Source organism: Mus pahari, chromosome 7, assembly GCF_900095145.1.
Source record: "Mus pahari chromosome 7, PAHARI_EIJ_v1.1, whole genome shotgun sequence".
In the NCBI taxonomy this organism is placed as follows: Eukaryota; Metazoa; Chordata; class Mammalia; order Rodentia; family Muridae; genus Mus; species Mus pahari.
Window position 1 is genome coordinate 95,632,710 of NC_034596.1, and position 24,847 is coordinate 95,657,556.

Here is a 24,847-nt window from a genome sequence, read left to right on the forward strand (position 1 = left end):
GATTTGTAGTTTCTTAAAGGGAAGAATTCTTGCAGTGCCTTACATGTAATATGTTCTTGATGTTGGTTGAATGTATGTATTAAATTAATTTTTATTTTCTCAGTGTGAAAACAATAAAAATGTATTCTTTGGGAAAAAAAAGAATAATAGGTATAGAAGAGGGTGAAGACTCTCAACTCAAAGGTCCAGTAAACATCTTCAACAAAATTATAGAAGAAAATTTCCCTAACCTGAAGAAAGAGATGCCAATGACATACAAGAAGCTTACAGAACACCATAAAGATTTGACCAGAAACGAAACCCCTCTCTTCACATAATAATCGAAACACCAAATGCATAGAACAAAGAAAGAATATTAAAAGCTGTAAGAGAAAAAGGACAAGTAACATATAAAGACAGACATATCAGACTTACACCAGACTTCTCAACAGAGACTCTAAAAGCAAGAAGATTTTGGGAAGATGTCATACAGACCCTAAAAGAACAAAATGCCAGTCCAGGCTACTATACCTAGCAAGACTCTAAATTACCATAGGTGGAGAAACCAAGATATCCCATGACAAAACCAAATTTAAACATTATCTTTCCAGCAATCCAGCTATGCAGAGGATAATAGAAGGAAAACTCTAACACAAGGAGAAAAACTACATGCAAGAAAAAGCAAGAAATTAATCTCTTTATAACAAACCCCAAAGAAGAGAACCATACAAACATAATTCTACCTCTAACAACAAAAATAACAGAAAGCAACAATCATTGGTCCTCAATATCTCTCAACATCAATGAACTCATTTCCCCAATATAAAGCAACATACTAGCAGACTGGATATGTAAATAGGACCCAGCATTTTGCTGCATACAGGAAACATAATTCATTGACAAAGACAGACACTACCTCAGAGTAAAAGACTGGGAAACAATATCTAAGCAAATGGTTCTGAGAAATAAGATGGAGTAGCAATTCTAGTATCCAATAAAATAGACTTTCAGCCAAAAGTTATCAAAAAAGATGGGGAAGAACACTACATACTCATCAAAGAAAAAGTCACTGAAATGAACTCTCAATTCTAAATATCTATGTCCCAAATGCAAGGGTGCCCACATTTGTAAAAGAAACATTACCGAAGCTCAAAGCACACATTGAACCTCACATAATAATAGTAGGAGACTTCAATACCCAGCTCTCAGCAATTGACAGATCATGGAAACAGAAACTAAACAGAGAAACAGTGAAACTAACAGAAATTATGAACCAAATGGATTTAACATATCTGCAGAACTTTACACCCTAAAAAATCATATACCTTCTCAGCACTGCACAGTACCTTCTCCAAAAGTGACCATATAATCGGATACAAAACAAGTCTCAATGCATAAAAGAAGATTGAAATAATCCCATGCATCCTATCAGATCACCACAGAGTAAGGTTGGTCTTCAGTAATAACAAAAAGAACAGACAACCCACACAGACACAGAAGCTGAACAGCACTCTACTCAATGTTAACTTGGTGAGGGAAGAAATAAAGCAATTAAAGACTTTTTTGAATTGAACAAAAATGAAGGCACAACATACCCAAACTTATGGGACACAATGAAAGCAGAGCTAAGAGGAAAACTCACAGCTCTGAGTGCCTCCATAAAGAAATTGGAGAGAGCATACACTAGAAGCTTAATAGCACATCTGAAAGCTCTAGAACAAAAAGAAACAAATATACTCAAGAGGAGTAGACATCAGGAAATAACCAAACTCAGGGCTGAAATCAACCAAGTAGAAACAAAGAAAACTATACAAAGAATCAACAAAAACAGTAGTTGGTTTTTCCAGAAAATCAACAAGATAGATAAAGTCTTAGCCAGATTAACCAGAGGACACAGAGACAGGATCCAAATTAACAAAATCAGAAGTGAAAAAGGGAGACCTAACAACAGAAACTGAAGAAATTAAAAAAAAAAAAAACCAGATCCTACTACAAAAGCCTATACTCAAAACTGGTAAACCTAGATGAAATGGATGGTTTTCTAGAGAGACTCCAGATACCATGATTTCTGAGGCCAGCCTGGTGTACATAGTGAATTCCAGGAGAGCTAGAGCTACATAGTGAGACCTTGTCTCAAACAAATAAACACACAAACAAGCAGCAACAATAATAACAAAAAGAGTAATGATATTAAATATTGTCAAGAAGTGGGAGTAAGGGAAACTTATCCATATTGGTGGTTGCAGCATAAATTGATACATTTATTTTGTAATAACACTAGTTGCACTTACAGTGTTTTTCTACAATCTAAATAAACATTTACTTTGTGATGCAACAGTTTGATTCCTAGATGTATATAAGAAAAGAAAGCTTATGTCCAGCAAAAGACTGATATGGAAATCTTTGTCACTCTGCTTACTATAAACCTTAACTTCAAGTAATTCAATATGTATCAGAAGCAATTAAATGAAAAAAAATGTAGAAACACCCACACAGTGAAAGACTATAGTTGTAGAATGAACACAGGACCTTTGACAAATATGAAAGCATATTTCATGACATTTAGTCATGTCAACTGACAAAAGTCAGACACAAAACAATAGATTTTGTATAATTTCATTTTACAAAGCTAGTCTATATATTAGAAGTCAAAATAATGTCTAATCTGATAGACAGAAGAAACATGGCATAAGGAGCTTTCTGGATACTGGGAATGTTCTATATTGTGCCCCCTGATGTTTCTAACAAAACATTATTTTGGTCACTTTATTTCACAATCAGATGTTGTATCCTATCAGAGTCTAATGCTCTACAGCCGATCTTCTTTCTGAACATGTGGTTCATAAAACTAAACAACAATGATTTTTTTAACTTAGGTGCCAACGTACAGTGAAGAAGGTTTTGTCAGGAGGGTGGAGAATACATAAGCATTGTGAAGCACTGAAAATACAATCAGCCGGGCGGTGGTGGCACATGGCTTTAATCCCAGCACTTGGGAGGCAGAGGCAGGTGGATTTCTGAGTTCGAGGCCAGTCTGGTCTACAAAGTGAATTCCAGGACAGCCAGGGCTACACAGAGAAACCCTGTCTCGAAAAAAAATACAATCAGATTTCATCATCTCTCCTTTTTTCTTGAATAAGGGAGGGCCAGGGTCATTTCAACTGCGGAGCTCTGAGGAATGTCACAGAGGCTCTGAAATTATTGTTTCTGAAGTGATCTCAGATTAAGTAAGCACTTTTCTTTTTTTGTGTATAACACCAAAAGACTAGCATCAAAATAAACACATGAATTGAATACCATTAAAAGAAAGTCTGTATTTCCAAGAATAGCTGTAAGAAAGGAAATAAGGCAGAGTATGGAAGTAGATAGGCCATAGATTTGAGGTGTGTGGTCTACATCCGAGGGACTAGAGGGGAGGCAAGGGAGGTATGAAATAAGGTAAATAAAGTCCATGTATATGAAATTAAAAAATCAACATTCTCTTTTTCTGTAGGTAAAATTGAGTCAGTGTTTACTTCTTGCACATCTTATCCAAACAGCAAGATTCCCAGCATTCTCTGCTATGGGAGTATATCCCACAGCTAAAGAGGTATTAATTTGGTTCACTAGTTCAATATTCCCAGTTCCTGGAATTTCATATTTCTCTTCTTCCCCTCTGTGCACTTAGAGCAGTATGTTCTGCTTCGACCCACCACGTATGGAGTAGATTGCATAACAAAATAATACGTCACATATTTCAGCAGTAAGTTTTTATCAGATTATTTACATTTCCACTTTCTCCAATGCTACAATATAGTATGTCTTCTTAAGATTTCTCATGCTGTGATGAAACACTGTGACCAAGAAGAAGTTGGAGAGGGAAGTGTTTATTTGGGTCCCTCTCCCATGCCACTGTTCATTATCTATGGAAGTCAGGACAGGAAAGAGAACAGGGCAGGAACCAGGAGGCAGGAGTTGATGCAGAGGCCATGGAAGGGTACTTACTGGCTTGTTCCCCATGGTTTGCTCAGCCAACTTTCTTGCAAAACCAGGACCACCAGACAGCCCAGGTGTGGTCCTATCCACAATGAGAAGAACCTGCTCAATCAACCACTAATTAAGAAAGCATCTTACGAGGCCCCTTGGTCTTGCAAACTTTATATGACCCAGCACAAGGCAAGGCCTGGGCCAAGTAGTGGGAGTGGGTGGGTAGGGGAGCAGAGGTGGGGGGCGGGGTTATAGGAAACTTTCGGGATAGCATTTGAAATGTAAATAAAGAAAATAATAAAAAAATTAAAAAAAAAAGAAAACATCTTACAGGCTTGCCTTCAGCCTATCTTATGAAGATATTGTCTCAATATTTTCTCCCTCCTCTCAGATTACTTTAGCTTGTGTCAAATTATCCAGCACAGTTACAAATATTTCACATTAGCACAGTCAACTTGTAAGGTCGCCAGATAAAATGCTTGGTTACATTTGAATTTCACACAAAAAAATAAATAATATTAGTATGTCCACACAGCTAAGCTATATTTACACGGATATTTACAGATATTGTATGGCACATCCCTCCAAATTGCACCATTTTCTCCAAATAAAAACATTTCCTCCTGTTTCACCAGTTACAGGTTAACAAAAGGGTAGAAACCCAGAGCAGAAATGTGGACCGTTTTTGCGGCCTCCAGCCAGCTGTGTAAGGGAGTAAGCTTGCTGAGATAGAGACTGACCAGACAGCCCAGAAGAGAGAGAGAGAGATTTTGTAGTGAGCTACAGTTCTGTAGGTGTTGGGGACCCACAACCCATGTTAAGGTGGGCTTTCTGGTGATGCAGCTGCATTTGAGTTATTTGTGAATCTCGTAAGTAACCTCCACAACATGTTTAGTAAGCCTCAGGAAAATGAGGTTCACTAAAATGGACATGGTGCAATAGATACTTTGTTGCTGGCTCCCTTTCTGGATCAAGTATACAGGTGTGTTCCATCTCCCCATGAAAAGTCTATGACACAATACTCGAGGCAAGACCTGATTTATTTCATGAAGTCGATGCTGCTGAACTTGGCAATGCAGGTCCATGAGTATAAGAATTACTTAGATCAGTCTTACCCGGGTTTCCTGTGATGAATATCAATTAACCAGTCAAGCCAATTGCTGAACTTGAAGGCAGAAGAAATCTGTTAATGTTAGTTTGTAATGTTAATACCAACACTTATTTTGGTATATTTGGCCCAGTCTTTAAAAAATAAAATTAGTCAGCAATATTCAAATACATACGCATCTGTATACCTATAGAGGAAGGGCTTTCACCAGCAAATTTCACTGTTAGGGGCTTTCCCCATGTTACACTCACAGATGAATGAAATAACATATATTAAAAATATTTTGCATTGGTGTTTATAATAGAAGATCGATGGCAATGTTAATATATAATTATATAGTCACAGGTTGCAATAGCCCAGGAAGCACAAAGTTGATTCATTACTTACCTGCTAAGTCAGAGTCAAGGCATGGGGCTGGTGGAATTTTTGGAAATTTAAGAAGGAAATTCCAGTAACAGGAGAGCAGTAAGAACAGGGAGCTAACACAGAAAACATGTTTACAACAGAAAACATGACTAAATCCTCTGCTACACCAGTACATAGAACACTCCCAGAACAGCTTTAAAAGAAAAACAGTGGAAACCAAAATCAAACCTCAGAGATAATAACCATCAGAACTACAGGTTAAGAGAGTTTGCAGGATTTTTTTTTTAAGCCAAGGAAATCATACATCTTTTAGACTAACAGTAAAAATAGCATTTCTTAGCAGAACAAACTAGAATCCAGAGTCAACACATGTTAGCTTCAGTGTGCAGTCAACAACAACAAGAAGAAACATGATAGGAAAATAAACAGACAAATGGAACTGATATTATGGGGGAAATGAAGACAATTAGTGGACTTAAATGTCAGTGAGTGGACAATGGATTAAATGTTGTTCTTAGAAATCTGTGCAAGACACAAGAAAGCTGTCCTAATGAGTGAACGTATAGGTAATTCCAAACAAGAAAAGGTACACAGACAAAACCACATGCAAACAGTAAGGCTGTGAGGATGGTAACTGAAGTAAATCCGTGCTAAGTAGCATCAATAGGAGACTACTGAATAAGATGGATAAAGAAATCCTGAATTTAGAGATCTATACAAGCAACCCAATAATACAAGAGAAGAAAGCAGGAGCATGGCTGAAGACAGCACCAATGTACTACAGATTTTAAAAACTTAAAAGGGGACTTTAGTATTTTTACCATAAGATATGAGATTCTGTCTCAAATAAAAAGAAAAAATAGAAAGCAAAACCAAGAACAAAAAGATACATATTTGAGAAAGTATATTTAATCTAAGACAAATGTTACATGATATGTACATTTATTGAAATACCAACAGATACCCCACTAATATGTACAATATTTATATATTTATGTATCAGTTAAACAGAAAAAATGAAAATGTCTAAAGAAATCTAATAGGTTCAGAAACTTGAGGGACAATATCTTGCCTTCCAAAATTTGTATAATTAGAGTCCTAAGAAGAAAACAAACAAACAAAGGGGCAAAAAACAATACAGAAATAATTATTCAGGGCTTCCAACATTTGGCAGACACAAAATATGGAGCTCAGATATCCAGTCAGGAAGGTAGAAAGAGAAAAATTTAAACATGTGCAGAAAAGGATGACAAATTATATATAGAAAGAATGATTACATTTAAAGCCAACTTCTTATCTAGAAGCAATGGTGATAAGTGACTTTAGAATGGGGTGTTGCAAGTGCTGAAAGAAGATTAAGTCAATGAAAAATGGTTTATCTGACAAAACTATCTTTCAAAACTTAGGTGACTAATAAAAATCTGTTAGAAGTCACAATATGTTTAGCAAAGTTGTAAAAAAAAAGTACACAAAAGTGAAATGTTGGGAATAGATTTAACAGAGTAACTAAAAAAATGTGTACCCTTGATGACCGCATGGCATTTTTGGCAGAAATTAAATGAAATCTAAATAAACAGAACGATGTCTCATGGTTATCAGTTGGGAAGTCTACGTTATAAAAATGCCAGTCTTAACCAACTTTATTTGCAGATTGAACACAGTCCAAGCAGACTATTTTGTAGTTACTGGAAAGGTTATCCTAAAACTAGAAAACCAAAGAGACTCAGACTAGGCAAAAAACAGTTAATTGAGTTAAAATGAATTGAGGCTTCTTCAGAATGTAGCAAATGCCATGATATTAAGATCACACGGTATTAACATAAGGGTTAGACACGCAGATCAGAGCGTTTTTCAATATTCGCAGATCAGATCAGTTTTCAATAGAGATGCTAAAAACATTCCATCAGGAAAACAAACAAACAAACAACAACAACAACAACAACAAACCAAAAACAGTATTCCTCAATATAAGTTGCTGGAGTGTACTCAAAACAATAACTATAGCACTCTGGGGCTCCGCCCACAGGCTGTTTGCTCTCTGATTGGCTGTTGCTTCTGAGGGGGCTGGGAAACAGCAGTTAGAACTCCAGTTGGGAGGGGACGCGGAGACAGGGAAAACTAAGGACTTTGAGCAGATGCAGAACTAGTATCATGAAGGAAGAGGTTAAGGGAATTCCTGTAAGGGTGGCATTGCGGTGCCGCCCTCTGGTCCCGAAAGAGATTGGTGAGGGTTGTCAGGTGTGCCTTTCCTTTGTGCCTGGGAAGCCTCAGGTGGTGATTGGTACTGATAAATCCTTTACCTACGATTTTGTGTTTGACCCTGCCACTGAACAGGAAGAGGTTTTCAACACAGCAGTAGCACCGCTCATTAAAGGGATATTTAACGGTTACAATGCCACGGTCCTGGCGTATGGACAAACTGGCTCTGGAAAAACCTACTCTATGGGAGGTGCATATAGTGCAGATCAAGAGAATGAACCAACCATCGGGGTCATTCCTAGGGTAATACAACTTCTTTTTAAAGAAATGGAAGAAAAGAGAGACTCCGAGTTTTCACTGAGAGTGTCTTACTTGGAGATTTACAATGAAGAAATTTTGGATCTTCTATGCTCACCTTGTGAGAGAGCTCCTCAAATACATATCCGGGAAGATCCCAAGGCAGGAATAAAGACTGTGGGGCTCACTGAGAAGACAGTTTCAGTTGCCTCGGACATGGTTTCCTGTTTGGAGCAGGGAAACAACGCCAGGACTGTAGCTGCCACAGCTATGAACTCACAGTCTTCCCGATCTCACGCCATCTTCACAGTTTCCATAAGGCAAAGGAAGAAAACGGACAAGACCGGCAGTTTTCACTCTAAGTTGTGTCTGGTAGATCTTGCCGGATCAGAAAGGCAGAAGAAAACCAAGGCTGAAGGGGATCGATTGAGAGAAGGTATTAATATTAACCGAGGACTCCTGTGCTTGGGAAACGTAATCAGCGCTCTTGGAGATGGCAAAAAAGGCAGCTTTGTGCCCTACAGAGATTCCAAGTTAACTCGCTTGCTTCAGGATTCTCTAGGAGGCAATAGCCACACCCTTATGATCGCCTGTGTGAGTCCTGCTGACTCCAGTCTAGAGGAAACACTGAATACCCTACGTTATGCTGACAGAGCTAGAAAAATCAAGAACAAACCTGTTATTAATACGGATCCCCAGACAGTTGAACTTAATCATCTTAAGCATCAGGTACAACAGCTCCGAGTCTTATTGCTACAGGCCCGTGGAGGCAGCCTGCCTGGATCGATAAAAGCAGAACCATCAGAGAGTCTCCAGTCTCTGATGGAGAGGAATCAGTCCCTGGGAGAGGAGAATGAAAAGTTAAGCCAGGCTCTGAGCGAGGCAGCTGGTCAGACAGCCCAGATGTTGGAAAGGATCATTGCGACAGAGCAAGCAAATGAAAAACTGAACACCAAGCTGCAAGAGCTCAGGCGTCATGAAGCCTGTAAAGTAGATCTCCAAAAGCTAGTGGAGACGTTGGAAGACCAGGAATTAATAGAAAAAGTAGAGATAATTCACAGTCTGCAACAAGTTGTCATTCATCTATCAGATGAAAATGTTGTGGCCACTGAATCGGCAATGGAAGCTCCAGGGGCAATCAGTCCAGAGAGTGGGAGGTCTTTGGATGTTCTCACCACGCAGCATGCTCTACGCCAAGCTCAGATGTCTAAGGAACTCACTAAGCTGAATGAAGCTCTTGCAGTAAAAGAGGCCCTAGCTAGAAAGATAACTTTTGGTGGCCAACTACCGCCCATTCACTGCCAGTATGAGGCTAACATCAAAAGTCTAGAATCAGAAGTCACCTGTCTGCAGAAGGAAAAGGAACAATTGCTTCTGGATCTTCAGTTGGCAAAGAAGGATGTCAGCCAAACCAGGTTGAGTGAGCACCGCCGAAAATGTCTCCAAGAGCTGGAGGCTCAAATAGCTGATTTGAAGAGGAAACTCAATGAACAGTCCAAGCTTCTGAAACTGAAAGAGTCCAGTGAGAATACTGTCTCCAAACTGAATCTGGAGATACAGATGATGAAAACCCAGCGGGTCCAGTTGATGCGTCAGATGAAGGAAGATGCTGAGAAGTCTAGACAGTGGAAACAACAAAAAGACAAGGAAGTAATCCAGTTAAGAGAGCAAGACCGTAAAAGGAGGTATGAGCTGGTTAAACTTGAAAGAGACTTCCAGAAACAGTCCAACGTGCTCAGGCGTAAAACTGAAGAGGCAGCAGCTGCAAACAAGCGCCTCAAGGACGCCCTCCAAAAGCAACGAGAAGTAGCGGAGAAGCGGAGAGAGACGCAGAACCGTGGCCTAGAAGGCACAGAAGCTCATGTGAAGAACTGGCTTACAAATGAAATTGAAGTTATGGTCAGTACTGAAGAAGTCAAACGCCACCTGAATGACCTTCTGGAAGAGCGGAAGATACTAGCCCTGGATGTAGCCCAACTTAAAGAAAACAAGGAACCTGGGGGAAATCCACCTCCTAAGCTGCAGAAGTGGACATTCCCTAGTGATGAAGTATGTGGTCCTATTTCTGAGCCTGGGGATTCTATTACAAAGCAGATCAAGAGTCTAGAGGCTGAAATGGAACTCAGGAGTGCTCAGATTGCTGACCTACAGCAAAAGCTCCTGGACGCAGAAAGTGAAGACAGGCCAAAACGACACTGGGAAAATATTGCCACAGTTCTTGAAGCCAAATGTGCTCTAAAACATTTAGTTGGAGAGGTGGTTTCCTCCAAACTTCAGGTCAGTGAGCTTGAAAGCAACCTGAAAGAGAGCCAGGCAAGCCATTCTAAAATGCAGAAGATGCTGTTTGAGGAGCAAAGTCATCTTGTTGAGGTAGAGACAGAGTTGAAAGCTGAGCTGCTCCAGGTGGAGCGAAAGCACCAAGAGAAGGTGCTCTACCTTCTCAGTCAGCTGCAGCAAAGCCAAATGGCAGAGAAGAAGCTGGAGGTGTCAGTTAGTGGGAAGGAACAGCAGCTCCTGAACACATTGCACTGTCAGGAGGATCAGTTTAGGAAAATGCAAGAGTTATGTGAGCAAAACCAGCAGCTTCTCCAAGAGAATGAAGCCATCAGGCAGAAACTGAGTCTCCTTCAAGGGGCCAAAGATCAGAAATCTCATCTTCCCAATGATGGCCTTCAGTCTCCAGACTCTACCTTTGACTACATCCCACCTCCACTCAAAGCATCCCGTGTTAGAGGCAAGTTCCTGGATCAAAGCATGGACTTTGATGATGTAAAGTATCATTCAGAGCATTCCGTGAGTGAATCTGAAGACAGTGATGGAAATGATAAGGAGTGGAAACCAAGGAAACTGGCTAAAGTGTCCAGGAAGACTATCCAAGGGTGTTCCTGCAAGGGATGGTGTAGGAACAAACACTGTGGGTGCAGGAAACAAGGGGTGGACTGCTGTGTGGCCTGTGGCTGTGACCCCACAAAGTGTCGGAACCGCCAGCAAGAACAACAAGAGAGCTTGGGTACTGTTGAGTGGAACCAGGATTCTGAAGGCTCCTTCAAACTGGACGACCCTACAGAGGTGACCCCAGGACTGAGCTTCTTCAACCCCGTCTGTGCCACTCCCAATACAAAGCTCCTTAAAGAGATGTGTGATATGGATCAGGCTCTGTTTCGGGAGACTGACCTTGCAGTTTCCTTAGACCTCCCAGACATAAAACACAGAGCAACAGAATCCCAAGAAAATAAGGCCACAGGGAAGAAAAAGAAACGAGTTCTGGCCTGCAATAGCAACTTCTTCTCTGGCTGCTCTCCTTCCAAAGAAGAGACCTGCTGAGATATGGTCAGCTCTATCCACATCTGCCCTGACAGACACTTTCAAGTTGCAGCAGGGAGTGGTTTCTACTGACTTCCCTGGACCTTCCTTTTCTTTGTACTGAGAAAAAGGGACAAGGTGTTACTGAAATAAGCACCTTTTGTCTTCAGACCCCGACTTGGGATCACTATTCTCTTCTTCAGAATGGATACCATCGATGAAAGGCCCATAGACACATCAGGAAACCATCTTCATGTCATTGCAGCTCTTTCTTTGTGATTAATCAATGCTATCTGCTCATGGATATATGAGCCTGAGGCCTGCCAGCTTAACATAGAGCCTGGTCCAGGTGGGAGGTGGGGCTCAACTTCTTCACCCCACTTCAGAAACCAGGCTGGGATAATTCCTATCCTGATTCTTTCTGGATTTTAAATGTTTTAACAGGACCCCCAAATTGTTTTCATTTTAAAATGTTGAATAAATTAACCTTAGCTATTTGAAAAAAATGGCTATCAACTCTTATTTTACTGTAGTAATCAAAAATGGATGACAAAGTTGTTTAAAGAGGAAAAAACTATAGACACCTGGAACCTTTAAGACGTTGGACCAGGCAACGATTTTCTGCATGTGAGAAAAAGAGCACAAGTAACAAATCTAAAAGTCCTCAAAAGAAAAAAAACCTTAGATGTATTGGAGGGTGTAAAAACAGAAACTATAGAGCGCAAGGAAATATTTGCAAATCATGTATCTTATAAGTGACCTGTACCTACATTATATAAATAACAGAAACTAAATTAACAGTGTGGAAGGCATAAGAATAGCCATTTCCCCTAAGATATTCAAGTGGTCAATAAGCACAAGAACCAATAGGAAGCATTAGGGAGATGCAAATCATAACTGTGATGAGATAGAATTTTGTATACACTAGGAGATTATATTCAGCATTGGTAAGGTAGAAAAATTATGACCAAAATAGTCCAAGGTAGAAAAGAAGGGTATTACCAATTTGTAAATCAGCAATTACTTATTAGGTATCCCAACAATTCCATTACTGGCTAGGTACCTCAATGGAATGAAAACATATTTCCACAAAGAGAACCATGCACACAAATGTTCTCAGCAGCATTAGTTATAAGAGGCACAGAGAAAAGAGTCCAATGTTCATCTACTAATAGAGTAAAAAAATGTGCTCTGGGTACAGTAGACAATTACCTATACAATTACCAAAACACTGACATTTCACTTGCTTTGTATGGAGCTTGAGCACATTATGAATACCATGTGTTGTATTTTATTTACACAGGCTATGCAGAATTAAAAAAATCTATGGAAAAGGAAAGAGGGCTGGAGTAGAATAGTACTGTTCAGTAGAATAGGGCTGTTCAGGGCTGGGGAATGTATAAGGAGAATGGGGAATGACAACTGATGACTTCATGTTGCCTTTCAAGATGATGAAATGGTCTGGAGTTACATATCAGTGAGCTTGTACAACTCTGAATATACTAAAGAGCAATGAACTATATACTTTTAGTGGGTGAATTGAATTATATGGGAATTTAGCTTAATAAATTTGTTAGAAATTAAGGTGAAATTTTTGTAAGTGTTGAGAGATTAATGTCAGAGAGTTCTCTGCCAGCAGACTGCCACTGCAAAATGCTGAAAGGAATTGATGGTAAGGGGAAATGATGTTAGATCTATGGAAAGCAATAGAAATAGTTAATTGATTAAAGTTAAAACACATTTCTTCTAAATGATTTGTTTTTTGGATGGGTGCAGAGATAGTGTTCTGCTTTGTATTCCAGGCTGGCCTTGCATTCACAGGAATTCTCCTGTCTCACTCTCTCGAATGTTGGAATTATAGGCATAGGCATGTACCATTATACCAGGCTAATTTGTTTTGTCACCATCATCATCATTTTCTTTATGTATATATATGTATATATATATATATATATATTTAAAGATTTATTTATTTATTGTATGTAAGTACACTGTAGCTGTCCTCAGACACTCCAGAAGAGGGAGTCAGATCTTGTTACAGATGGCTGTGAGCCACCATGTGGTTGCTGGGATTTGAACTTGGGACCTTTGAAAGAGCAGTCGGGTGCTCTTACCCACTGAGCCATCTCACCAGCCCCATTTTCTTTATTGATACATTCTAATCACTTAGATATATGGGCTTTTAATTAATAATTTATACCATGTTATATTAATCGAAGGTAAACTTTTGTAGAGCTACATTCTTTCTGGCCTATTTTCAACATGGGCCAGATAGGCAGGCCCTATACTCCCCCACATCCCACAGTCTGCCTGTCTCCAAGGAAGTCTGCAGTAACCAGGGACACAGGTGAGACTCCAGCCCAAATACCCATGACAGCTGAGACACTCACAGAGCCCAGCTCATGAGGGACCTACCCTATCACCACCCAGTTCTATCTTGTCTGCTTCTCCACCTGGGTCTGATACCCTCCCACATCCCACAGCCTGCCTGTCTCCCAGGAGGTCTGCAATAACCAGGGACATAAGATGTGTGCTGTATCAAGTCTAAGTGGATCAAAGACCTCCACATAAAACCAGAGACACTGAAATTGATAGAGGAGAAAGTGGGGAAAAACCTCGAAGATATGGGCACAGGGAAAAAATTCCTCAACAGAACACCAATGGCTTGTGCTGTAAAATCAAGAATTGACAAATGGGACCTCATAAAATTGCAAAGCTTCTGTAAGGCAAAAGACACTGTCCGCAAGACAAAAAGGCCACCAACAGATTGGGAAAGGATTTTTACCAATCCTAAATCTGATAGAGGACTAATATCCAATATATACAAAGAGCTCAAGAAACTGGACTCCAGAAACTCAAAAAACCCCATTGAAAAATGGGGTACAGAGCTGAATAAAGAATTCACAACTGAAGAATATCGAATGGTTGAGAAACACCTGAAAAAATGTTCAACATCCTTAGNCATCAGGGAAATGCAAATCAAAACAACCCTGAGATTCCATCTCACACCAGTCAGAATGGCTAAGATTAAAAATTCAGGTGACAGCAGATGCTGGCGAGGTCTGCTTGTGGACGTTGTACATCGTGGTGCGCACTAGGCTCCGCACCACGATGTACAACGTCCACAAGCAGCAGAGGTGGGGGGAGGGTATAGGAAACTTTCGGGATAGCATTTGAAATGTAAATAAAGAAAATAATAATAAAAAAAAAGATGTTTGCTGTAACCAGGGACACAGGAGCTCTGCCTTAACTAGAGGTACAGTCTTTTTGGTGTGCACCTTTATCTGCAACTGGGGCAGATTCTGCTCCTAGAACTCAAAGCCTGCTTGTATCCTAGAAGGTTGGCCCTAACCAGGAACACAGGAGATCTGCCCTAACCAGGGACACAGGACACCTGCTCTAACCAGAGACACAGGAGACACTTCTAACCAGAGACAGCACTGCCTGCATCCCAGGAGACCAGCTCTAACCTATGTCACAGAGATCTACCTGCCACAGTCAGAGACACCAAGGCCAGTTAACACCAGAAATAACCAGATGGCAAGAGGCAAGAACAAGAATATAAGCAGCAGAAGCCAATGTAATTTGGCACCACCAGAACCCAGTTCTCCCAGCAAACAGAAAGCCCTGGTTACCCTAACACACCTGAAAAGCAATATCTGACCTACAATCCTATCTCATGAAAATGACAGAGATTTTTAAGAAGGACATAAATAAGGCCTGGAGAGATGGCTCAGCAGTTAAGATCACTGACTGCTCTTCAAGAGGTCTTGAGTTCAGTTCCCAGCAACCACATGGTGGCTCACAACCACCTGTAATGGGATCTGATGCCCTCTTCTGGTGTGTCTGAAGACAGCTACAGTGTATTCATATAAATTAAATAAATCTTTTAAAAAAAGGATATAAATAACCCCCTTATAGAAATGCAGGAAAACACAGACAAACAGGTAGAAGCCCTTAAAAGGGGAAACAAATAAATCCCCTAAAGAAATAAAGCAGGAGAAGGAATGGAACAAAGTGGTCCAAGACCTAAAAATGGAAGTAGAAAAAATAAAGGAAACAAAAATGGGGGCAACCCTGGAGATGGACAACCTAGGAAAGATAGCAGGAGCTACAGATGCAAGCGTCACCAACACAATACAAGAGACAATCTCAGGAGTAGATGATATCTGTGATGGTTTGTATATGCTTTACCCAGAGAGTGGTACTCTTGTTGAAGTTAGTGTGGCCAGCCTTGTTGGAGTAGGTGTGATGTTGTGGGTTTGGGATTTAGGACCCTCATCCTAGCTGCCTGAAGTATTCTGTTAGCAGCCTTCAACTCTCAGCTCCTCCTGCATCATGCTTGTCTGGATGCTGTCATGCTCCCACCTTGGTGATAATGGACTGAACCTTTGGCCCTGTAAGCCAGCTCCAATTTAATGTTGTCCTTATAAGAGTTAACTTGGTCATGATGTCTGTTCACAGCAGTAAAACCCTAACTAAGACAGAAGTTGGTACCAGGAACTGGGGGATTGATGTGAAAGGCCTGACCATGCTTTTGTTTGGGAGAATGTGAATTTTGGGACTTTGGATTTGGAAAGCAGTGGAATGCTTTAAATGGGTCGTAATGGGCTATCTTAGTAGGAATATGAAAGACTTTGTTGATGTGAGTGATTTGAATTGTGCAGACCTGGCCCAAGATGTTTCAGTAAAGGAGAACTCCAGTATGTGCCCTAGAGACTGTCTTTGTAGTATTTTAGTGAAGAACCTGGCTGCTTTTTGCCTTTGTCTGAAGAATCTGCCTGAAGCTAAGGTGAGGAGACTCAGGTTAATTGCACTGACAATGGAAGTCTCAGAAACAACCACCATAGACTGTTTTCTGGTTAAGTCTCATGAAGAGGATTTTAAACAAATGTAGCAAGCTTAGAAAGGAAAAATATAAAATATGTGGTTCGAGTATTAGTGGGGTATCAGGAAGTGAAATGGAGTTGAATACTATGTTCTAAGACATAACAGATTAAGGGATTTTGGGGCAAGATCCCATCCAGCTAAGTTTACATCCAGGAGTGGTGGCACACACCTTTAATCCCAGAAGACAAAGCCAAACAGATCTCTGTGTGCAGGGTCAGCCTGGGACAAAGCAGGTCTAGGTGGAGAAAAGCTTAAATCCAGACATGGTGGTACATGCTTTTAATCCCAGCATTACAGGAGACAGAGCCATGCAGATCTCTGTGTTCAAGGTCCATCTATTGAGCAAGTTCCAGGAAAGCCAAGTTTAGGCAGCAAGGGAATTGGAAAACAGAAAGCTGGTAATAGAATAAAGGGGACATGTTTCTGCTCCAGCAGGCAGTAGAACATGGCAGCTTTAGCCATGTGGCTCTGGCTTTAGAGTAAAAAATAGAAGGGGCTACTGGGACAATTAATGCTGGTTAGCTGGAGCTAAGAAATTAACGGTGATTAAGAAGAGACCAGCATCGTTGAGGTGAAATCTTCTGGGAATTGTTTTTTGAGAGCACAAAGAAACTGTTCCAGATAGCCGAGGTTGTACCTTCTGCAGCCGCTGTACTTTGTAGTGTTTAAGAATCACCCAGGTGGTACTTGTTTTGAAGTCATTAAGGGGTTATGGAGAGCAGCTGAAGCTTGACATTTTAAGAGTTCAGGGAAGGCCATTGGAGAAAGTGCAGCCTCAGTTGCAGTTGATGGCTCAGGACTAAAGGGGTCATGCCTAGGAGTTGAGGCTTGGCACTATAAAGAGAGCCTATGAGATGCTATTGGTGAAGCCTAGTTGCAGCAGAAGACTCCAGTGTATTGGAGATGCCAGTACCATGGGATGATCACCAAGAACAGCAGCAGCAGTGGAGTGGATCGAGTTGAGCTTAGAGTACTACAGAGGGCAGAGCTGGAGAAGTGATGCCAGCCCTTTGGAGGAGCCCAGAAGATCATGTGTGGATCCCAGATATTGAAACAAGAAGCTGTAACATTAAATTTGCCTTGGAGACTCCAAGATGTTCGAGATGACAGAGCCAGAGGATATCTCCTAAGGAAAGCTTCTAATAGGGAATGAAACCAAATCAGGAAAAGAAGTTTGTTGCAGTCAACAAAGATGAAAAAGGAGTTGGAGATGTGAAGATTGTCTTGAATCAGACATGGAGATGCAGAGTTTGGAGTTTGCACAGTTGGTTTCCTGTCTTCCTTTGGGGATTACAGTTAACTGATCAGATGAATTTCAGAAGAGACCTTGAGCTTTGGACTTTTAACATTGTTGAGACTGCTATAGACTATGAGGACCTTTGAAGTTGGACAATATGTATTTTGCGTTATGCTATGTTTAGTTATGGCCCCCATAGACTCATATTTTTGAACAAGTCTATGGGGTCCAGGGAGTGGAACATGATGGCTTGTTTATATACGCTTGGCCCAGGAATTGGTACTATTAGAGGGTGTGGTCCTATTGGAGCAGGTGTGGTTTTGTTGGAGTAGGTGTGTCATTGTGGGTGTGGTCCTTAAGACCCTCATCCTAGCTGCCTAGAACTGAGTATTCTGCTAGCAACCTTCAGATGAAGATGTAGAACNCTCAGTTCCTCCTACATCATGCCTGTCTGGATGCTGCCATGCTCCCACCTTGGTGATAATGGACTGAACCTCTGACGCTGTAAGCCAGCTCTAATTAAATGTTGTCCTTATAAGAGTTCCCTTGGTCATGGTGTCTGTTCACAGCAATAAAAACCTAACTAAGCCGGGCGTGATGGCGCACGCCTTTAATCCCAGCACTTGGGAGGCAGAGCCAGGTGGATTTCTGAGTTCGAGGCCAGCCTGGTCTACAAAGTGAGTTCCAGGACAGCCAGNGCTATACAGAGAAACCCTGTCTCGAAAAACAAAACAAAACAAAACAAAGAAACCTAACTAAGACAATACCATAGAAGATATTGACACACCAGTCAAAGAAAATACAGAATATAAAAAGCTCCTAACCCAAAACATCCAGGAAGTCCAGGACACTATGAGAAGATCAAGCCTAAGGATAATAGGTATAGAAGAGAGTGAAGATTCCAAATTTAAAGGTCAGTAAATATCTTTAACAAAATTGTAGAAAAAACTTCTCTAACCTAAAGAAAGAAATGCCCATGAACATACAAGAAGTTACAGAACTCCAAATAGATGGGACCAGAAAAGAAATTGCTCCTGTCAGTCACATAATAGTCAAAACACCAAATGCACTAAACAAAGAAAATATTAAAAGCAGTAAGTGAAAAAGGCCAAGTAATGTATAAAGGCAGACCTATCAGAATTACACCTGACTTCTCAACAGAGACTCTAAAAGCCAGAAGAGCCTGGACAGAGGTCATCCAGAACCTAAGAGAACACAAATGACAGGCAGGCTACTATACCCAGCAAAACTCTCAATCACCATAAATGGGGAAACCAAGATATTCCATGACAAAACCAAATTTAAACAATATCTTTCTATTAATCCAGCCCTATAGAGGATACTGGAAGGAAAACTCCAACATAAGGAGAGTAAGTACATCCAAGAAAACATAAAAACATTAAACATCTCCAATAAACATAAAAGAAGAGAATTATAGACACATAATACCACCTCCAACAACAAAAGTAAGGAGAACTAACAATCATCTGTCTTTAATATCTCTCAAAATCAATCAGTGGACTCAATTCCCCAATAAAAAGAGACAGTCTAATAGACTGGATATGTAAACAGGATCCAGCATTTTGCTGTATATAAGAAACACACCTCAGTGATAAAGACAGACACTACCTCAAAGTAAAGGACTGGAAAAAAGGGTTTGAAGCAAATGGACCCAAGAAACAAGTGGGAGTAGCCATTCTAATATCCAATAAAATAGACTTTCAAACAGAAGTTATCAAACGTGATAGGGAAGGATGCTTCCTATTCATCAAAGGAAAAATACACTAAGAGGAAGTCTCATTTCTGAACCTTTATACCCCAAATGCACTCACTGACACTCATAAGAGAAACTTTACTAAAGCTCAAAACACACATTGAATCTCACACATTAATAGTAGGAGTCTTCAACACCTGACCCTCACCAATAGACAGGTTATCAAAACAGAAATTAAACAGAGACACAATGAAACTAACAGAAGTTATGACCCAAATGGAATGAACAGATATCTATAGAATATTTCACTCCAGAACAAGAGAATATATACCTTTTTCTCAGCACCTCATGCAACCTTTTCCAAAATTGACCATATAATCAAACACAAAACAAACCTCAACTAGAAGACTGAAATAATCCCATGCATTCTATGACATCACCATGGACTAAGGCTGGACTTCAATAACAACTAGTATAACAATATTCATGGAAACTGAACAAATTTAAGCTTAATGATAATTTATTTGGTCAGGGAAGAAATAAAGAAAGAAATCAAAGAATTTATAGAATTCAATGAAAATGAAGAGACAGCATACCCAAACTTATAGGACACAATGAGAGTACTGCTAAGAGGAAAATTCATAGCACTAAGTGCCTACATAAAGAAATGGGAGAGATCCCATACTAGCAATGTGACAGCAATCCTAAAAGCTCTAAAATAGAAAGAAGCAAACACACCCAAGTAGAGTAGACAGCAGGAAATAGTCAAACTCAGGGCTGAAACCAACCAGTTAGAGACAAAGATAATAATACAAAGAATAAATCCAAGAGCTGGTTCTTTGAGAAAATCAACAAGATAGATAAACCCTTAGCCAAAGTAACTAAAGGGTACAAAGACAGTATCCAAATTAACAAAATCAGAAATGTCAAGAAATAACAATAAAAACCGAGGAAATTAAAAAAAATTGTCAGAATTTACTATAAAAGCTTATACTCAACGAAACTGGAAAATCTAGATGAAATGGATGATTTTTCTAGACAGAGACCACATATCAAAGTTACATCAAGATCAGGTAATCTATCTAAGCAGTCCCACAACCCCTGAAGAAATATAAGTAGTCATTAAGATACCCTTCCAACCAAAAAGGTCCAGGGCCTGATGGTTTCAGTGCAGAATTCTACCTGACCGTCAAAGAAGAACTAACACCAATACTCCTCAAACTATTCCACAAAATAGAAACAGAAGGAACACTACCTAAGTCATTCTATGAACCCACAGTTACTCTGATACCTAAACCACACAAAGTCCCAACAAAGAAAGAGAACTCTAGGCCAATTTCACTTATGAATATCAATATAAAAATACTTAATACATTTCTCACAAACCAAATCCATAACACACCAAAACCATCATTTACCACGATTAAGTAGGCTTTATCCCAGGCTTGCAGGGAAGATTCAACATATGAGAATCTATCAAAAAAAAAAAAAAGAAAAAGAGAATCTATCAAATATTATACTATGTAAAACACTGAAAGAAAAAAGCCACACGATAATCTCATTACATGTTGAAAAGGCCTTGGACAAAATCCAACACTCCTTCATGTTAAACATTTTGGAGAGATCATCAATTTGTGTCACATGCCAAACACAATAATAGCAAACTAACACCAAACATAAAATTAAATGGAGAGGAAACTAGAAGCAATCCCACTAAAATCTGGGACAAGACAAGGCTGACCACACTCTCCCTATCTATTCAATATAGTACTTGAAGTTCTAGATAGAGCAATTAAACAATAATAGGAGATCAAAGGGATAAAACTGGAAAGGAAGAAGTCAAAGTATCAGTATTTTCAGACAGTATGATTGTATACATAAATGACCCCCAAAATTCTACCAGACAACTCATACAGCTGATAAAGAACTTCAGCAAAGTGGTGGGATATAAAATTAACTCAAACAAATCCTCCCTTGTATAAAGCCTTTCTTTATACACATGATAAATAGGCTGGTAAAGAAATTAGGGAACCAACACCCTTCACAATAGCCATAAATAGTATAAAATATCTTGGTGTAACTCTTACCAAGCAAGTGAAAGATCTGTATGACAAGAACTTCACATCCCAGAAGAAATAAATCCAGGAAAACCTCAGAAGATGAAAAGAGATCTCCCATGCTCATGGATTCAGCCATCTTGCTGAAAGCAGTCTATAGATTCAGTGAAATCTCCTTCAAAATCCCAACTCAATTCTTCACAGACATGGGAAGAACAATTTTCTACTTCATATGGAAAGACAAAATAATCCATGATGGCCAAAACAATTCTCAACAATAAAAAATTTTCTGGGCGATTCATCATCCCTGACCTCAAGGTATACTACAAAGCAATAGTGATAAAGACCGTGTGGTATTGGTGCAGAGATAGACAGGTTGATCAATGGAATATAATTGAAGACCCAGAAATAAACCCACACACCTATGTACACTTGATATTTGACAAAGAAGCAAAAAACATACAGTGGAAAAAAGAAACCATCTTTAATAAATGGTGCTGGTCTAGCTGGTGGTCTGTATGTAGAAGAATGCAAATTGATCCATATTTATCTCCATGCATAAAGTTCAAGTCCAAGTGGATTAAGTACCTCAACATAAAAACAGATACATGGAATCTAATAGAAGAAAAAGTGGGAAGGAGTCTTGAACTCATTGGCACGTGGTGGTGGTGGTGGGGGGGTGGATTTCCTAAACAGAACTCTAATGGCTCAGGCTTTAAGATAAAGAACTGATAAATGGGACCTCATGAAATTGAAAAGCTTCTGTAAGGCAAACGACATAATCAATAGGACATTTTGGCAACCTACAGATTGAGAAAAAAAATCTTCAAATGTAGGGTTGCTACATTCGATAGAGGGCTAATATTCAAAATATATAAAAAACTAAAGAAGCTCACCTCCAAAAGCCAAACAACCCAATAAAAAATGTGGTACAGAGCTAAACAGAGAACTCACAACAGGAATCTCGAATGGCTGGCTGAGAAGCACTTAAAGAAATGCTCAACCTTCTTAGTCATCAGGGAAATGCAGATCAAAATGTCCCTGAGATTCCACGTCACACCAGTCAGAATGGCTAAGATCAAAATCTCAGATGATAGCAGATGCTGGCAAGGATGGGGAGAAAGAGGAACACTCCTTCATTGTTGGTGGGATTGCAAGCTTGTACAACCACTCTGGAAATCAGTCTGGCGGTTCCTCAGAAAATTGGAAATAGTTCTACCTGAAGACCCAGCTATACCACTCCTGGGCATATACCCAAAAGATGCTCTAACATGTAATAAGGACACATGCTCCACTATGTTCATAGCAGCCTTATTTATAGAGTGGGGCTTTGATTCAGTCACTTTCAAGTCAGGAAGAATTGTACCTTTCAAGTCGGGATGCTACTCGTGCCTAAGAAGCATCATGTGGTTTTGGTTTATACTGTTGGAAGACTCAAGTCAAAGAAATACATAGATGCTGCTTTGGAATTAATTGTATACACATAGTCCTTTCTGTCTCAGAAGGTCCTTAGTAGGTGGCGCTGAAATACATGTCCTCTGTACCTGTTTATCCTATTTACAATGAGTTTGAAGTTGGACCCAAGTATCAGCAGGGATTTTACTTTGTTTCAGAACTACCTAACTATGGATGGCTTCCTTTTGTAGGAACTTGGAGACATGGGAAAGCTTGTGGTCACTGTAGTTATTGGAAAAGTCATCACTTGACTATACCAGACTAAAGTCAATTATTCATAGAGTTGTTAGAGATCACAGAGACCACTTCCATAGAGATTTTTAGTGGAAATCTAAATATATTTATATTTTATAGTGGAAATGACTATATAAACACCTCGCTGATGGATGAATTAACAATCTCAGTTGCAGTTGTACTAAATACTTCAAACAATACCTTTTGTTAAATAGGCATAATAAAGAGACCAGTGACAGGTTTCAGTTTATTAATAACTTTTTGGGTGGTATGGTACCAGTCCAAGGACAGGATAGCATATAGCAGAGATTAAAAATAATTGTATTTTGTGCCAAATTTTCAATTGTGTCTGTGTGCAATAGTTGTCCATTTATGGGCTGCTTTTCTTTGGCTTGCCACTGAATGTCCTCAGCATCAGGTGTTATGGAATTCACACAGCTAGTACAGGGAGAAAGGCAAGTAGGAGAGAAATCTGAAGTTTCTGTCTAAAAGCTAGATGCAAAACTAGGACCATATAGACGAGAGCAAGAACCAGGAATCAAGCAGTGGAAAACCTGTGTTGCCAAGGGTCCAAGAGTATATTATTAGAAAAGAAAGAAGATTGAGGCTTTACAGATATAAAATATTTGATAGGATTTCAAATTATTAGAGTCAACTTACTGAACTTAGAGATTTAATCATTTCTCCTATATTTTAGATAAAGTTTATACAAACAAAACTAAGCCTTTAAAACTTAGGCAGTTCAAGAAAAATTATTAACTTTTTTTTTATTGAATCAAATTTAAGATCCTGAGGTTAAAAACAGTGTGATCTATTTTTTTTCTTTTTTAAAGAACAGAGTGCTTATCTTGCTGTTTTAAAAGCAAAGTGTAACATGGTCTCATAAAGTTGGGGAACAGTTGTCACTAGTCTTTATAAAATGACAGGATACACAAGGCATGGCAGTTTCAGCTCATGACTTTGTAGTACTCAGTGGGCATGTGACCCATCACTGTTGGGCTAAGAGGCCCCTTAGCCCACCTTACCTCAGCCAAATCAACCTAGTATTTTTGTTTTGTTTCATTTTTATTTTAAATATTGACATTACTTCTAAACTTTCCATTAACTAAAAAGAATGTTTTCAAAAGTAATATTTATCATGTTTTTTATGTTATATAAATGTTAATAATAACTTATGGTCTAGAATGTGGATAAATGCATATACACACATAAAATTTACTCTCACGTTTCTATTAAGACAAATCATGACATGTCTGTCATGCCCAAGTCAGATGTCATAACCGTTGAGAGCTAAGCTTTCCTCTCCTCTCTCAGCTTTGTTGTCACCAAGTTAGTCTCAATCTCTTAACTTTCATTAAAATTCAGCCATGCAAGTTGTGTCTAAGAGTGGATAATTTGGGAAAAGTAAGTTTATTGGAGATTACTTGTTAGTTTTAAGGCCTTCATTTTAGATTTTTCCATTAGTTAATTAATTAATTCACTTTACATATCTATCAGTGCTCCCCTCCTCCAGTCCCCCCTCCTTGTTTCCTCTGAGAGGCCCACCATTAGGTATCCCCCTACCATGACATATTAAGTCTCTTCAGGGCTAGGCACATCCTTTGCCACTGAGGCCAGACAAGGCAGTCCAGTTAGGGGAAGGGGATCCACAGACAAGCAACAACTTTAGGGACAGCCACATCTCCAGTTGTTGGGGAACCTGCATGAAGACTGAGCTGTGCATTTGCTACATATTTGCTGGGGTGAGGGGGAGTGGTTAGATCCATCCAGTGCATGCTTCTTGGTTGGTGGCTCAGTACCTGGGAGCCTGCAAGGGTCCAGGTTAGTTGACTCTGTTGGTCTTCCTGTGGAGTTCCTATCCCCTCTGGGACCACCAATCCTTCTCCCAGTTGTTCCTTAAGACTCTCTAAGTTTTGTCCAATGTTTGGCTGTGAGTCTCTGTATCTGATTCAGTCAGCTGCTGGGTGGCTGGGTGGAGCCTCTTAGAGGACAGGTGTGCTAGGCTCCTGTGTGCAAGTGTAACAGTATCTTTTTTTTTTTTT

General features: G+C 39.6%; 1 protein-coding gene and 1 pseudogene across 1 annotated transcript; both read left to right on the plus strand.

Moving 5' to 3' along the window:
• Positions 1 to 7,570: 7,570 nt before the first annotated feature.
• On the plus strand, positions 7,571 to 11,709 carry LOC110324897 (chromosome-associated kinesin KIF4A-like). Its single transcript, XM_021202630.1, has one exon. The coding sequence runs from the start codon at positions 7,571 to 7,573 to the stop codon at positions 11,237 to 11,239; it is 3,669 nt and encodes a 1,222-aa protein (XP_021058289.1). The 3' UTR covers positions 11,240 to 11,709.
• A 10,786-nt stretch (positions 11,710 to 22,495) lies between these two features.
• Positions 22,496 to 24,847, plus strand: part of LOC110324081 — a 2,679-nt pseudogene continuing 327 nt past the window's right edge.

What these genes read in the sequence shown, in the direction of transcription:
- LOC110324897 (XM_021202630.1), top strand. Translation starts at nt 7,571, where the DNA reads ATGAAGGAAGAGGTTAAGGGAATTCCTGTAAGGGTGGCATTGCGGTGC.